General features: G+C 38.7%; 2 protein-coding genes and 2 non-coding genes across 7 annotated transcripts; 2 read left to right on the top strand and 2 right to left on the bottom strand.

The window, feature by feature from the left end:
- The first annotated feature begins 721 nt into the window (after positions 1 to 721).
- On the top strand, positions 722 to 8,214 carry tmem132a (transmembrane protein 132A). The gene is made up of 11 exons (XM_026262781.1): positions 722 to 840; positions 1,143 to 1,357; positions 1,447 to 1,656; positions 2,015 to 2,511; positions 2,606 to 2,758; positions 4,232 to 4,427; positions 5,241 to 5,384; positions 5,464 to 5,666; positions 6,512 to 6,734; positions 7,053 to 7,244; positions 7,334 to 8,214. The coding sequence occupies exons 1-11, from the start codon at positions 759 to 761 to the stop codon at positions 8,141 to 8,143; spliced, it is 2,925 nt and encodes a 974-aa protein (XP_026118566.1). The 5' UTR covers positions 722 to 758; the 3' UTR covers positions 8,144 to 8,214.
- A 510-nt stretch (positions 8,215 to 8,724) lies between these two features.
- On the top strand, positions 8,725 to 8,796 carry trnae-cuc (transfer RNA glutamic acid (anticodon CUC)). The gene has a single exon. It is a non-coding gene; the product is annotated as a tRNA-Glu (tRNA).
- A 756-nt stretch (positions 8,797 to 9,552) lies between these two features.
- trnak-cuu (transfer RNA lysine (anticodon CUU)) lies at positions 9,553 to 9,625 on the bottom strand. Its single transcript has one exon. It is a non-coding gene; the product is annotated as a tRNA-Lys (tRNA).
- A 43-nt stretch (positions 9,626 to 9,668) lies between these two features.
- On the bottom strand, positions 9,669 to 14,955 carry LOC113097518 (zinc finger protein 18-like). 4 transcript variants are annotated; one of them, XM_026262747.1, is made up of 8 exons: positions 14,499 to 14,955; positions 14,295 to 14,389; positions 13,837 to 13,939; positions 13,626 to 13,729; positions 11,829 to 11,931; positions 11,381 to 11,442; positions 11,156 to 11,249; positions 9,669 to 10,964 (listed from the first exon to the last, which is right to left on the bottom strand). In XM_026262747.1, the coding sequence occupies exons 1-8, from the start codon at positions 14,782 to 14,784 to the stop codon at positions 10,063 to 10,065; spliced, it is 1,749 nt and encodes a 582-aa protein (XP_026118532.1). In that variant the 5' UTR covers positions 14,785 to 14,955; the 3' UTR covers positions 9,669 to 10,062. The 4 variants fall into 4 exon arrangements, with proteins under 4 accessions (XP_026118532.1, XP_026118531.1, XP_026118530.1 ...); XM_026262746.1 differs by having other exon boundaries at positions 11,829 to 11,934; XM_026262745.1 differs by having other exon boundaries at positions 9,670 to 10,964; positions 11,381 to 11,445.
- Between the last annotated feature and the right edge of the window lie 212 nt (positions 14,956 to 15,167).

A 15,167-nucleotide genomic window follows, 5' to 3' on the forward strand; every position in this document is an offset into this window, starting at 1 on the left:
AAATTTAGCTTTAAACTTTAAACGTTATTGATCTCTGTAGTGAATGGGTGCTATCAGAATGAGAGTCAAAAATGCAAATAAATACACTTTCACAAACATTAAAATATATAACCCACAATAGTATGCCATTTAATGTCTTGTGAAGCAAAAAGCTGTGTGTTTGTAGGAAACAGATCCAACAAGTTCCATCCATTTTGCTTAACCAGTTCTCCGTTACGTTGCTTTCTACATTGTAAAAAGTCACCTCATCTGAATCAGGAGAGAAATATTCACAGATTAAGGTCTATTCTCTATTAAAAACAGTCGGATGTGGATGTGAGAGAAGAACAGTGGATGGACTTTTCAGCTGGAGGAAGCATTACTATGGATTAAGGATTTATGGATTTTGGCCAAAAGCTATGGTTTAAAGTTAAAATGCCTTGATGGTGGATTTGTTTCTTGCAAACACACAGCTTTTGACTTCACAAGACATTCACTGATGGACTAGAGTCATGTGGATTACTTGTGAATTATCGTTTGAACTCGGCACCTATTCACTGCACAGGGTCCATTGATGAGCAAGTGAAGCTTATTTTCTCCAAATCTGTTCTGATGAAGAAACTCCTTTATATCTTGGATGGCCTAAGGGTGAGTACATTTTCAACAAAGTTTCATTTTTTGGGTGAACTATTCCTTTAATAGATATGTTTTAATAGGTACATTTAATGACAACAACATTTATATGGACTACAAGAAGAATTTATTTGTTACAGGGTGTTATGGATGTGCTGAGTCTTTCTGGACTCACATGGAAGTCTTCTACTATGAGACTGATAACCCTTCACTTATTCATAATCCTCTGTAAGTTTGACTTTTTTACACTCTCCCCAAAACACTACATAAACTCTTAAAAATGAAGCTTCTTATTTGGCATATATGGTTCCACAAAGAACCTATAACATCCATAGAAGCTTCCACTGGGAAAAAGGTTCAAATTGTTGTGAAGTTTCTCAGACGAACTTTGAATTGATTTAACTAGATTTTTTCTTGTAAATCCAATTTCTATGCTGCTGTTAATATGAGTGATCAGTGTTTAAATGATAAAGCAATTGTTACTAATCCCACAAATTAATAGATCAACTCTCCAATTTCTCCAACAAAAGCCCACTGTCAGACGCCTCCTTCCCCATCACTTCCAGTCCGGGTCACTGTTCCCTCCCCATGGCAGTCTCTCCCCCTCTCTCAGGCTGATCTGGGCCTTCTCTTCACCAACTCCAGCCCCTTCACCTCCACCCAGTCCTTGTTGCTCATGTCTCCATCTGGAACAGCCTCCAAACCTCTTCTCCGAGCAACATTTGGTTCCTACACCATCACACAGGTACTTCAGTCTCAATTACAGGTAATGACTTTCATCTCAACTTAAAAGATAACATTATTTATTGTTCTACCACTTGTTTTCTTCTCAAGGTGATGTCTGAACCCATTCCTCCCTTGACTCCATCTCTCACTGCATCGCTGCTTTCTAAAACCATCATGAAAGAGAAAGAAGGTGACAGAGGAGAGCGGTTTAAAGTGCGAGTGCTGTTTCATATGAGGGGTGATGCTAAAAGAGGAACCTGCGTTACTCTCCATGCTTTCAAACAGACAGAAGAACAGAAAGCTTCCTGCATCACTCAGGTACTGCTGGCTGAAGACACTATACGTATATATGGATAAGGACAGCATATATTTAGATACAGTATATATTTAAAAACAGTAATATTGTACATTTTCATATATTTAAAATGCAATTTGAAATGTATCAGCACATTAAAATGATTTCAGAAGGACACTGAAAACTGGAGTAATGGTTATTGAAAATGTAGCCTTGCCATCATAGAAATAAATTACATCCTAAAATATATAGAAATAATAATAATAAACAGTGCTTCAAATTTGCTTCAATATTTCACAATATTACCGTTTTCAATTTTGGTCTTTTTTTATTTGTTTAGCCATATGACAATCCACTTTGTATTCTTCCATTTCTTCTCAGCCACCTTTTGGGTTGTGTGTGGTCACCCTGAAACTTTCAAGCGACTGGTTTGAGTCGACTCAGAACATCAAGACAAACCTGGACCAGATTTTCAAGCAACGTCACCTGAGCAGAAACCGCTCTCGTTCTCGTAACCGTTCGAGAAGGCATCCGAATTTGCCAGGAGGACTCCGGGGCCAATCTAACCAAATTCAGCTCTACTACTCTTCCTTTGGCTTTGTGTCCAATCCTAAAGGTGGACCCCCTCGATGTGCAGAGGAAGTATTGCAACAGTCCGAGAGGAGGTTGTACTACATTGGTCCTGTGGGACTTGAAGATCAACAGATCAACAAGACCGAGCAGAGCTCTGAATGTTTAGACAGACACGCGGAAGAGAAACTTTGGCTGGATTCCAATGTGCTGATTGTCTACAGCAAAGGGCCTGTAAAAGCTGACCAACCAGTCAGAGTGTCAGTGAACCTGAGAGCAAATATTAGTGTGGAGTCACTGACCATTAGGTAACATTAATATTGTTACATAAAATTGCTCACCACATTTTATGCTATAATGTTTTGTATAATTCTCTTCACATTTTTATTTTCTTTTTCGCAGACTAAAAGTGAAAAAAGGGTTGTTGTCTCTAGAAGTTCACCCAGTCACAAACTCTGAGCTGTGGATGGTTAATGTAGAAAGGACAACAGGTTCAAAACATGATGTTATTTCCATCATTAGCCACAGGACTGGTACTCTTCCAGACAGCACTGGGTAATCTATCTATCTATCTATCTATCTATCTATCTATCTATCTTTGGGCTGCCAACTCTCACGCATTCAGTGAGAGATTAATGCAAGACACTTTTCTCACGCTCTCACACCACCAAATAAATTTTCTCACACAGCCAAAAGCACCTTGAGTTAAAACTATAGTAACAGTGGCATTAAAACTATTTTTACAGTGGCGTACCCCCTGGGTCATTTAACATTCTCCTTCGTACACCCTCTCTTCCACTTAGAACATGGTCACACCTTTTCTATTAAAGGACTTAAATTGATTTACAGGTGCATTTTTACAATTGTAGAGGCAAATATAAAGTTTATCATATATAAACTTTTTTAATACATAAACATAACATTTTGTTCTTAAATATACACATGCGTGTGTATTTATATATACATAATAAATATAGACAGTAAACACATATTATGTAAACGATAACTTTTATTTTGGATTCCATTAATCGCGATTAATAGTTTGAAAGCACTCATTTAAATAAATAGTTCAGCCATGAAACTCTGATTGGTTCATTTAGTTCGGTGTTCCTAGCCAATTGGATCCACGTACTCAAATAAACAGGACATATTCTGTGAATGCCATGTCTGTGCACTTTGCATATCAGCCCACAGCCTCCCTAGCACCACCTGCTTAGATCTGCTAGGGGAAATCTTCCTCTCTCTAGTAGCAGCAGCATGTTTTCTTTTCATTTTATGACCTGAGCATTAAGCAGAAGCTGTACTTAATCGGCAGCAGCAGTATCTAGACAGATTGTGCATAGGTGTGGTCTTAGTAGTCTTAATCTATTTACATTAATAAAGATTTTACAATCCATCCCCACTTTCATCATGACTGAATTATACCTGTGCTTTACATGTGCTTTAGTTTAGTTTTTTAGTCAACACACCAAAGTGTACTTGTTTAAATCCTGACACAATATACATCAAAACCCAAGGGGTGCTACCTGTCACGCATGCAGAGTCATGCAGTTGAAATGAGACTGTCTACTACACCACACATCCTTTTTCTTACACAGTATTGCGAAGCAAAGAGGACACTAACAAAGAGCCGACAAAGAAGACAGAACAGGCAGCACAGTGCAGCAGCAGCAAGTTATTCTGACCAATCGTTTCTGTAATTTATTTTAGTTTATATTTATGCATGCTGAGTAGTCAGTTTCTCACTCATCTTGTACTGTGTGAATACAAGCAGGCAGGTCAGTGAGTTACTTTTATGTGTTTCTGACGCGTTTAGGTTAGTAACTCTAATATGCTGTGTAGCCTGTAAATAGGTTAGCATATTTGTTTTGCAGCACTGCAGCAGCTATTTTACAGTTTTTCACTTTAGTTTTTTACAATGTGGTCAACTCCAAGCTGAAGCTGGCAGACATGCTTAAAGCTAGTTGAAAACAATAATCTGACATCCATTATTTCATTTTTGTCTTTGTCACTTTCTTTGTGTTCCAGTACTTCTGCTCTAAGCCAGGTATCCTGTCTCTCATTTGAGGCTTTACACAGAGACTTTGGCGTAGCGATAACTGTCACTGCTAGCTGGTGGGTGGAGTACTCAACACGCAAGTTTGCAGTATCACCACACGGCACAGCGACAAGCTTTTTCTCCTTTACTGACAGAGAAGTGGTGGGCATTGCACCCATCACAGAGGTAAAGATAATTGCAAAATTTCATATGCATCCAGTAAGTGATCATAAGGATCACTACCAGAATGAGAAGTGCCATTGTCTTAAGTATACTAAATGTTCTACATTTTCCCCATTGTATCAACTTTGTCTGTTATTTTAGCATTTACAAAGTTTTATATGATAGATTATTTACCATCCTCCTGGCAAACTACAAATAGCTTACCCAAAAATGTAGATGAGTTTGTTTTTTCATCAGAACAAATTTGGAAAAATTTAGCATTGCAACACTTGCTCACTAATGGAGTGAATGGGTGCCATCAGAATGAAAGTCCAAACGGCTGATGAAAACATTGAAATAATTACAAGTAATTTATACTCCAGACTATCAGTTAACGTTCAGTATAAGGTGAAAACCTCACTTGTAATAAGCAAATCCACGATTAAGACATTTTTAACTTCAAACTGTTGCTTAAAGTTAAAGGCCTTAATGATGGATCTGTTTTTTACAAACACACAGCTTTACAATTCACAAGACATTGATTGATGGATCCGAGTTGCGCTGATCACTCATGGATTATTGTGATGTATTTATCAGCTGTTTGGACTTTCATTCTGAAGGCACCCATTCACTCCATTAGTGAGTAAGTGATGTAATGCTGAATTTCTTCAAATCTACTCCAATAAACAAAAAATGTACAGCTTGGATGGCCTAAGGCTAAGTAAATAAAAAAATTTTTTTGGTGAACTATTCCTTAAATTTTAAATGTTTGACGCAATATGTGTACAGAACAGGAAAACATGGTGTTTACTGAGATCTCATTCTTTTCCTTGGCAGAGCAACACAATTATCAACACAGCTATCTTGACGAGCCAGCCTGTGTCACTTCCTGTCGTTGTCCTAGCAGTGGGCCTTGACGGCAAAGTATCAGATGTGACCACGGCGGTGAAGTGTCATTCAGCCAATGAAGATATCGTCAAGGTATAAAGATTTCGGAGAAGGTCTGCTCTAATGCATTAAATATATAAACTCTTCTGACAGCTCTTTTCTTGTCTGGCAGGTGTCTCACGATTGCTCTGTGCTTTTTGTGGATGGGAGTGAATCAGGAAGGGGCAGCATCTGTGTGGAGTTGGAGTTTTCTTTGGGAATGCACAGTGGCTCTTTGTGCTTGGCTGTGTGGGCTCCTGTAGTTCCACTGCGTGTGTTTCTCTCTGACTCTGTCCTGAGTCCCATCAAAGGCTGGAGCTACTTCAGTGAGAGCAGGTATATTAGTTAATGCTTGTAAAAAAGAAGCATCATTATATAAAAAAAAGAGTACTTATAAGGGAAATCAATACACATTAAAAGAATATAATTAAGTGAATGTAATGTTTTGGTCACTGAACTGCATGTTAACTGAAATTAAATAAAAATGCATTATAGTTAAGTTTAAATTAAGTTGAACTTAAGAGTGCTTTTTGACCCACTTAATAGGACTTAAGTACATATTTATATCTAATTTCAGAATTACATTTCTTTTTGTCGTTCACATATAGTTAAAATACTGACAAATGTACAAGTGTATGGTAAATGTAATTTCTATTAAAATTTGAATCTCGTGTATTTAAATATTTGTAATTACACATTTGTAATAATGAAGTTGAAATTAGTACATTTTAAAAATACTAAATTTAAATAAACTTTCAAAGTCATGACAGTATAAAATCTTTGATTCCTTAAGATTTGAATTACACTACAAGTTTACATTAAATGCTGTTAGGTACATTACTTTTTCACAAGGTTAGTTAACTGACTAACAATGAGAAATAAATGTTACAGCTTTTATTAATCTTTATTTTATTAGGGGTAATAAATTAAATATACATCTGTTCATGTTTGCTCAGGTCCATCACAAAACTAAAACTAAATTATTTTAATAATTAATTTTTATTAAAAGATGAACTTAACCTTTACTGAGTTTAATAAATGATTTAGCAGTGTTTTTACCAGTTAATTTGTGTGAACTAATTCTACCAAATTAAACCTTATTATGAAGTATTCTTCTGCAGACTTTTCCAATTGCAAGGTAATGGCATTTATCATAATCAATCAAAACGTCTCTTTCACAGGTGTGAACCAGTTTATCAGAGGTCCACTATACAGATTTTGGCACAATTCAGTGCCCAATCAGCAGCTCAAGGCCAACCAACCTACATGCTTGGATCACCAGACTGGTTTGTGGATGTGACTGAACTTGTCCGAGACTGGCTGAGGATAGAAAACCCATATATTGCAGCTCTTGATAAACAAAAACATCTAGTTGGCTTGAAGCCTGGAATTACATCATTATTGGTATTTGAATTAAATATACCTAAAGGGATAGTTCACCAAAACTCAAGAGGAGTTATTTTTTTAGATGTCTCAATTTTGGCATACGGTGTAGGTAAAAGGAGTCCAATATTCTTTTGGACCCCACTGACTTACATTGTTCAGACCTTCAAAATATATATTCTTTGGTGTTCAACAGGAGAAATAAGGTCCTACAGGACGCTTTTAGAAGGTGGTATAATAATGACAAGATTTTCATTGGTGAACTATTCCTTCAACTATAAGCCTGTCTTGGTTCCTTCTCCCCTCCTGTTTTCATATATCTCACGTATGTTTTTCAAGGTGATATCAAGTCAGTGGGATGGAGTGCTTGGAAGAGCTAATGTCATTGTATCCTCTGAAGCAGTCACTCCTGGTGACCTCTCCGTTCAGTTGGTGGGAGGGCTTGGCCTTTCCATTAATTCCAGCCCATCTCATCCATCTATTGTCACAGCAACAGTGAATGCTCACAACACACTTTACAACCACGGGCAAGTAAGTAAACTGAGTACTAATATTTTAACACTATTGTTTCTAGCAGCCTTGCTTTAGTCCTCATTCTCTTCACTCTTTTTTTTTATTAGGAAGCATCCATCAGTGTTTGGATCCAGTTTGATGATGACACCACCATACCTGTAGATGCCTATAGTGGGATTCCCTGTACTCTCCGGCTCTCCTCTTTGGCTGAGTCCGTGGTTGCTGTGACACCTGCTCCATCCCAGCACATTTTGGCACAAGGTGATGGCGGTGGGCCTCTTGTGAAAGCAGAGCTTCTGGTTTCCAACTGTGAACCAACATTTAACCACGTTGAACCAGACGTAATCCAAAAAGGAGGTGAAGTAAAAAGATTGGCTAAAGGTTCTGGCTGGATAAGGGTGAATCTGAACATGGACTTTTGGCCAATGGGAAGTGAGGAAACCAACTTTGAGATGCATGATGTGACTGATATGTTTGTAGACTCTAACAAGGATCTGTATGATAACTTTGAAGATCAACAAATGACTGTAAATTCCACAAGTGACTATGATGTTGGTAATGACGTGTTCAGAAGAAATGACTTGGAGCAGGCGTTTTTGATTCCAAACCATGAAGAGAGTGCCGTCTATTTATCCCCTGGAGTGGAAAAAGGGAGGAAAGAGGTTAAAACTGCTGACAGACAAGTAGAGATTGGTATTGCAGCTGTCCTTTCTCTTCTCTGTCTCTCTTCTCTCCTTTTCCTGGTCAACTGCCTGCCATGTGTTTTGAGAGATCAGAGGAACAGAGAAAGACGAGAACGGAATGTAAAAGACACTGTGGAGGAAGATGGGGAAACTGCAGAAGAGCAAGAAGAGAAAGCAGAGGGAAAACAGTGTAGTGAAGTGGTAACAGGAAAGGACAGAGGGGAAAGGAAATGACTTTTTGACTTTCAGAATAAGACACATTGTGTATATCCTGGAAAAAGTCAATAAATCTTTATTTGCCCTTACAGTTATATAATTATAGCACTGACCATCAGTCTGAGATTCTTCGGTTGAGATGTAGTATTATGGTAATATAAATGATGTATTTTTTTGTTATTGTTTTTTGTTTCTTTTCTTTTAAAGTCTTCAGTACAGGAAAGGCAATATGCTCATAATCATGCATTAGAGAAAACACAATGTTAATCTAACAAACATTTTATGATCTGGAATAACTTAAACAATTGAAAGGGTTTTAGACTTTTTTTTACACCACTCAGTATTAAATAAAGGTGAAAAAGATTCAAATGTTCATGTTCATTTCATAAAACAAGGGGTTCAGTGTTAAGTCATACAGATACAATTTCTAGGACAGTTCATTTATTTTCAACTAGAAACGTATTTAGACCATTTTACCACTTGTTTTTGCGAATTCAATGGCAACTACAATGGCAATCAAACCGAATAACAGCATAACTTGAATTTTTCAGGTTTTTACAGAGGTACAATACTGTAAGCAGAGTGCTACATTGCATCTCTCCCTGGTGGTCTAGTGGTTAGGATTCGGCGCTCTCACCGCCGCGGCCCGGGTTCGATTCCCGGTCAGGGAATGAGTGTTTTTTCCCCTGGAGTCCAACAAAGATATTCGACACAAGAAATCCAAGTTGTAACGTTAAGGCCGAAAGTTCTCAATAGTATATTATTCTTGAGAATTCGCGCCTGTGAGCACCAAGGAAGCACAGATAACAGAATATCGTCCGAGGTATGTTATAATGAAGTCTTGGCTGGTATGTAAAAAAAAAAAAAACCTTTAACGTAGTCTCTCACAAATTTACCGATTCTAAAAAAAAAAAAAAAAGATGCTAAACAATAAGTAAGAAAGTTATATTCACTAAACCAAAACATTAAGCGAATCAGCAGAGTGGCGCAGCGGAAGCGTGCTGGGCCCATAACCCAGAGGTCGATGGATCGAAACCATCCTCTGCTAGATATTTGTTTTTGGTTCTTTTTTTTTTTTTTCCAAAGCATTTTATTTCGTTCTCTTTTTGTCAGAAAGCAAGCAACTTTTCATTCTGAGCTTCACCTTTTAGACTTATTTCAAACTTTAGATTATCATACAAACCTCTAATGGTCTAAATGATGTAAGAATCTAAGAAAGTTTTAAGTAATTTCTGTAAGAAATTAGCTATGGCTTGTAGACGTCTATAAGCTATATAGCTAATTTCACCAGTTTCCACAATGAGTTGTCAGTTGGAGATCTGTAAAACATCACATCGACTCTTGGAGTTCAGGTTTTGTTTGCAGAACTGAACTCTGGAGAAGAAAATAAGCTTACATTAACACATTGAAGTGCTAAAAATTGATTGCGCCCAACGTGGGGCTCGAACCCACGACCCTGAGATTAAGAGTCTCATGCTCTACCGACTGAGCTAGCCGGGCTTGTTCTGCTACACTGTCAGTCAAAATATTCAAAACAAAGACCCAAATGAAACACCAACACAACAACAACTTTAAATGTATAAATTCATTTAATACTAATATCTAAAACACTCAAAACAGCAGACTTGTTGTACCGCCAAATCCGTCAATACCGTGTGGGTAAGGTAAAAGATTGCTCTTTTCATTAGTGCTTGTGCACCACCTGCTGCTCACTTTTAATATTACAATTCACGGACAGTCACCATTAAAATACCGAAGACAACTGCTTTAATCGTTGCTAACATTTACAGACCTTAATCTGCCTATTAATGTTTAAATTTATATTTCATAAACCATCTTTTAACTTCTTGTGTAAACCATTCCAACAGTATTGTAATGATTCCTTTGACATTCTGAAGACCACTGGTTTTAAAAAGGCATGAGTTGGAAGCCCTTCATCAGACTCCTCCACAGGAGGCTGACTGCTGATGCGTCTTGAGATTGCAGATCCATGCGAATCGTTTCCCACAGCGGGGACAGACGAAGGGTTTCTCTCCTGTGTGAACTCTTTGGTGTTTCTTGAGGTTGCCTGCTTCTGTGAAAAGCTTCCCACACGTGTCACACTTAAAAGGTCTCTCGCCCGTATGCACTCGCTGGTGGGCCACAATGTTGGACAAGCCAGAGAACGCCTTTCCACAGAACTTACAAACGTAGCTTTTCCGTCTACCGTTCTCCATGTGCTTTGGTAGCTGCAGCCTGGCAAGAGAAGCCCCAGGATGAGTTGGGTTGGATATAGTTTGGGGTATCACAGGGAGATATGAAGGGTTCGTTGTACTTGCAGTCTCTGTCTGAATCACTTCACGTCTACTGACATGGCCTGATGCTTCAATTTGGCTTTGCCTCAAAATGGCAGCTTGATTCCACCTTTCCTCTTCTCTGACTGACCCCTCCGCTGCATTTCTAACAGCATGTGTTCGGGTAGATGATGCTCCATCCCTTCCATCTTTGGAGCTTCTAATAGATGATACTGTCTCTGACTGAACCAGCATACAGTCTTGATCTTGGTCCGACTCGGTGTATGAACAGGATGGATGTGCGGGCCAGTGCGTAAAGCTGGTTTTAGGATCTGCAGGTCTGTCATACAACAAGCAGCCCGTTTCTGACATTTCAATGGCTGTCTTTGCTCTGCTGAGCTGAGGCTGGTTTGTGGGTGAAGTTCTGCTTTTCACCATTCCCTTGTGTGAGTGTCCTGAGCCTGTGAGAGCTGCGCTTTCTCCTGTTGTTAGACCCCTGCTTGGTCGAACAGCAAACCTGTGGTACTGGCGCTGTTGAGAGCTACTTGGACTGCACTCAGCAGTACCTGGATGTAAAAACGTTCAGACACGATCAGAGTACTTTTAATCTGCAAACAGCTCTAAATTTAAGATGGCATTCAAATCTGTTTAGCAAAGTACTTGTATGTAGAGTTCATGTAAACATACAGTATGCAATGGAAATAAGCGTTGAAAGGTTAACCTTAATTTGTTTAATTTTTTTTCCCCATTTACTCACCTTGTATCTGCAGTCCAGTGGATGGAGAAATGTTAGTTCTCTGGCTCCTATCCTGTCCATTTTCACTTAAATGGGGAAATTCCACATCTATAGGCTGGAAACAAAATAATACTACATTCATTTTTTGATCCTAAATTGGCTTATGTTTATTTTGCAGCCATGATGTGACCTCTTGGTACTTTTTAGCTGTTTTTTGCATCTTAAGAGAACAGAACATCAACAAACCTTCTCTGTGCTTTTGGCTGGTGAGGTAGAAAGTCGTCTGCTACAATTTTCGGTATCAGACTCTGCTGAGGAAAGAGAACGAATGGTCATTTTTTGGATACTAGATTCCAGACCAAAGTATGTAAATAAGTAGTTCAGCCATGAAACTAATGTGCCTCTGACTGGCTTCAGCAGCCTTCTTTTTTCCTATCCTGGTTAGTAATTAATACCGGTCCTACTGGAACCCTCCTCCACCCCAGCACCACCTTCTAGATCTGCTAGAGGTTTTTTTTATTGCTGCAGCAATTCACTGCCACTGTCTTATTGAGCAAGCTTTTATACTTACTCTGTTGCAGCAGCAAATTCTTATTATAACGAAGACATTTAATTCAACACAAATGAAATCATACTATTCTACAGCTGACTTTAGCACCTAAGAGAGGACTGCTTTTTTTGGCCCTCTACTCACCATCTTGCACAATTATGGCTTGTGTCTGGCTTCTTTCCCACTGGTCGTTCAGATCCTCCTTTATCACTATTGTTTCTGGCTCTCCGTCTTCCACCTGTCTTTGCTGCTGAACACATGAAACAAGGTTTTTTTGTTACAAGATGGCCCTGGCTGGCACATACACATCCATGTAATTTACTAAAGCTTTCCATGTGTAAATTAACTAGGAATTTCTTGTATATGAGGAATTGTGTTCAGTGGATTGTAAGGGTTTCATAATGTTACTGATAACTGAAGCTGGACTGTACAAAAAGCTGTGGCTGTTTCATATTTTGAAAAAAAAAGGTGGGTAAGTATTTATGCTACTGCTGAACCACCAGAGTATGATTTATTAGTATTTATCAATGTTTCAGTGTCAGTTTATTTATAAAAGCACTAATAAAACAAAAGTGCATTGACCAAAGTGCAGTATGTGGATCTAATTATTCATAACAGTGTAATGGTTTTTCAAATGGAAAATCAGAAATTATGTTATTGCACAGTGCTGACTAAATTCTGGATATTAGTTCAATACATTTTCACTGTTCTGATATGGAGAAGTAAATTTTATAATTGTGGTTGCAAAGGCAGTGACCACCAGATGCTGAGATAAGGTTTTATTTCCTCCAACTACTACCTTCAGGGTCAATGTTCTTAAAAAAAAAACATACACAAAATGAGTAGAGAAATGTTTATTCAAAAATGTTCAACACTTATTATACCAAAAACTGTATTTCGACTAAGTTGCTTCACCTTTTTCTACAGTACACCACAGGACAGAGATTTACTCTGAGTTTTGTTAATTATATATATTATATAACACTTTGACTCACATCCCTATTGATCAAAAACAATGTAAATCATGTATGTAATTTAAATGAAAGTCTCATCCGGAAGAGATATGATGGTTGCATAAGACGCTCTTTAGCAGTAATCTAGTGATCATTTATTGACTCCTCCTTGAGAAAGCATTTCTTCTGCAGTTAACATATCAGAATGGTACTTCTGTTGGTGGTTTTTGAGGTTTCGTATCCAGGCAAACGTCTGTCCACACTGGTTACAACTATACGGTCGTTCTCCTGTGTGGACTTTCTGGTGTTTTCGCAGGTTTCCCGCCTCTGAAAAGAACTTCCCACAGGTGTTACACTTGAACGGCTTCTCGCCCGTGTGAATCCGCTGGTGGATCACCACCTTTTTGGGGCGGTTGAACACTTTGCCACAATATGTGCAGGCAAAAAGTTTTTCGCGAGGAACCCTGTCATTACTTGTCTGACCAACTCTTTGTTGGTTAAATATGAGATCTCGGACATTGTGGTAGCTATCCATGCCCTGTATCTTTGAAGATGTTGATGCCACTGCTGCAAAGTCATTTGTCACCAGAGGCGGATTGGAGGAAGGCAAGAGCATCCTGGTATCCTGACATTCCTCCCTCGCGTATTGGGGATAAACTCGTGGAGCCTGGCTTTTTCCACGTGCTACTTTGCAAGCCCACACAGAAATGTCTTCCACCTCCTCTGCAGAGTCGACCTCTATGACCTCTGAACGGCGTAAAGGGTCTGTGCATTGGCTCTCAGCTGATCTTGCATTGTTCACGTACGTGCAAGATCGTAGACCCAAGTCTACATTGTCACTCCCTTGCATAAAATAATCCCTCATAGGACTGGATTTTCCATTCAAATCAAACTTTCCTTCAGCATGTAATTCTACGGGCTCTTGGGATATCCCCTTAACACTCTCAAACTGTGGCTCAGATTTAAGCGCAGTGTCAGATCCACTGACCTCCAAAGTCGGCTGATGCGTCCCAGAGACCTGACCATCATCTTTCACCATCTGAACATCACCAAAACCTGCCTCTCCAGTCTGTGATTGCGTCTCTTTTACTCCTGAAAGAAGTGAAACGGTGTCAAGACAAGCTTTAAAACGGGTGCTGATAGTTAGCCAACCTCTGTTCCTTTAATAATAGGCGTCTTGTGTTCTTCTATGCACTCACCACCATCTCTGATGAACAGTCTCTGCTGCCGTGTCTGGTCCTCCTCAAACATCTCATCCTTTATCAGCACTGTGTCCACTTCTGATAATACTGCGTCTCCTGTCTTTAACGAAAGGAAATGTTTCACAAATCTCTATATATTATACAGATATGTGCGTTCAACAATTGCAGCTGTTTCTATCCGTCTATCCATGACAGTCAATATATCTTAAACATAATCGGTCTTTATAAAAAGTGAATCTGCTACATGCTTTTTAAAGCATGTTGATATTAAGATACTATAGACATTAAAGTCATTAAAGACATTAAAGCGCTATATAAAAAATACAGTGTTCTTGATTCTTACAGTTTATCTATGTATCTATCTGAAACCTTTGGGCTCATTACTACAAATTTCATAATAAAAAGTGGCTAAACCAGTTATTGTGGTTATCATAAAGAGATAACGGCTTACCTACCATATTGTTAGTTTCATTTTCATCTTGCTGAGCAGATGAGTCTGTTCCTCCTCTTCTCCACAGTCCCGAGTTAAACTGAGCTCCATACAGCACATCTACATGTGTGAAACAACACAAAACAGAGTACTTTAACTACATTAGAGGTATAATTTATTTGGTGTGACTGCAGAATATTTCATACAAGGTGTAATGAGGATCACACACCGTTAGTCTGGTTCCTGTATTTGTCTGACAAAGAGGCGCTAACTTGAACCCGGTTAGCGCGATGCAGTGAACTAATCCTCCTCTCTGCAAACCCCCGAGCCATCTTTAGCTCCAGAATGTGAAGTTTCCTCTTCAGGGCTTTGTTTTCACGCTGGCATTGGGTCATCTGTAAGTTTATGACCGCGTAGTCGTCGTCTACGAGTTTGCATATCTCAGCCACCGCTGCATTCGCCAGCACCTCCATAATGGAAGCGAGCTGAGTCTGGAAAGCGATGCGATTCGACATGGTTAACGTTTAAGCGTCCTACAGCACGTTTCAGTAAACGTTCAATGATTAGGGAGCTGGATTAAAATGATACTGAATTCAAAAATGTAAAGACATATCTTCAAACCGTCGTGGGAATAACACTCATCTGTTCGGGTTTGTCATCGCTATTCACTTCCGGTCAGTAGTAGTAGTGACGTAAAAACCATAAAGACTCTTTCACAGCGCACACCGATAATAAAAATACATTTACTGAATGAAAAAAACTATGATTGTTGTTTTGGCCACTCTGCTAGTTATATTTCGGTTAATTTAGGCTTAACCGTTTGTTTATAGCTTTTTCAATACCCTATTCAACCCAGATGGAAATTGTTTATAAACTCATTGTTTCAAATCTGTTTATG

Source organism: Carassius auratus, unplaced genomic scaffold (assembly GCF_003368295.1).
Source record: "Carassius auratus strain Wakin unplaced genomic scaffold, ASM336829v1 scaf_tig00216324, whole genome shotgun sequence".
In the NCBI taxonomy this organism is placed as follows: domain Eukaryota; kingdom Metazoa; phylum Chordata; class Actinopteri; order Cypriniformes; family Cyprinidae; genus Carassius; species Carassius auratus.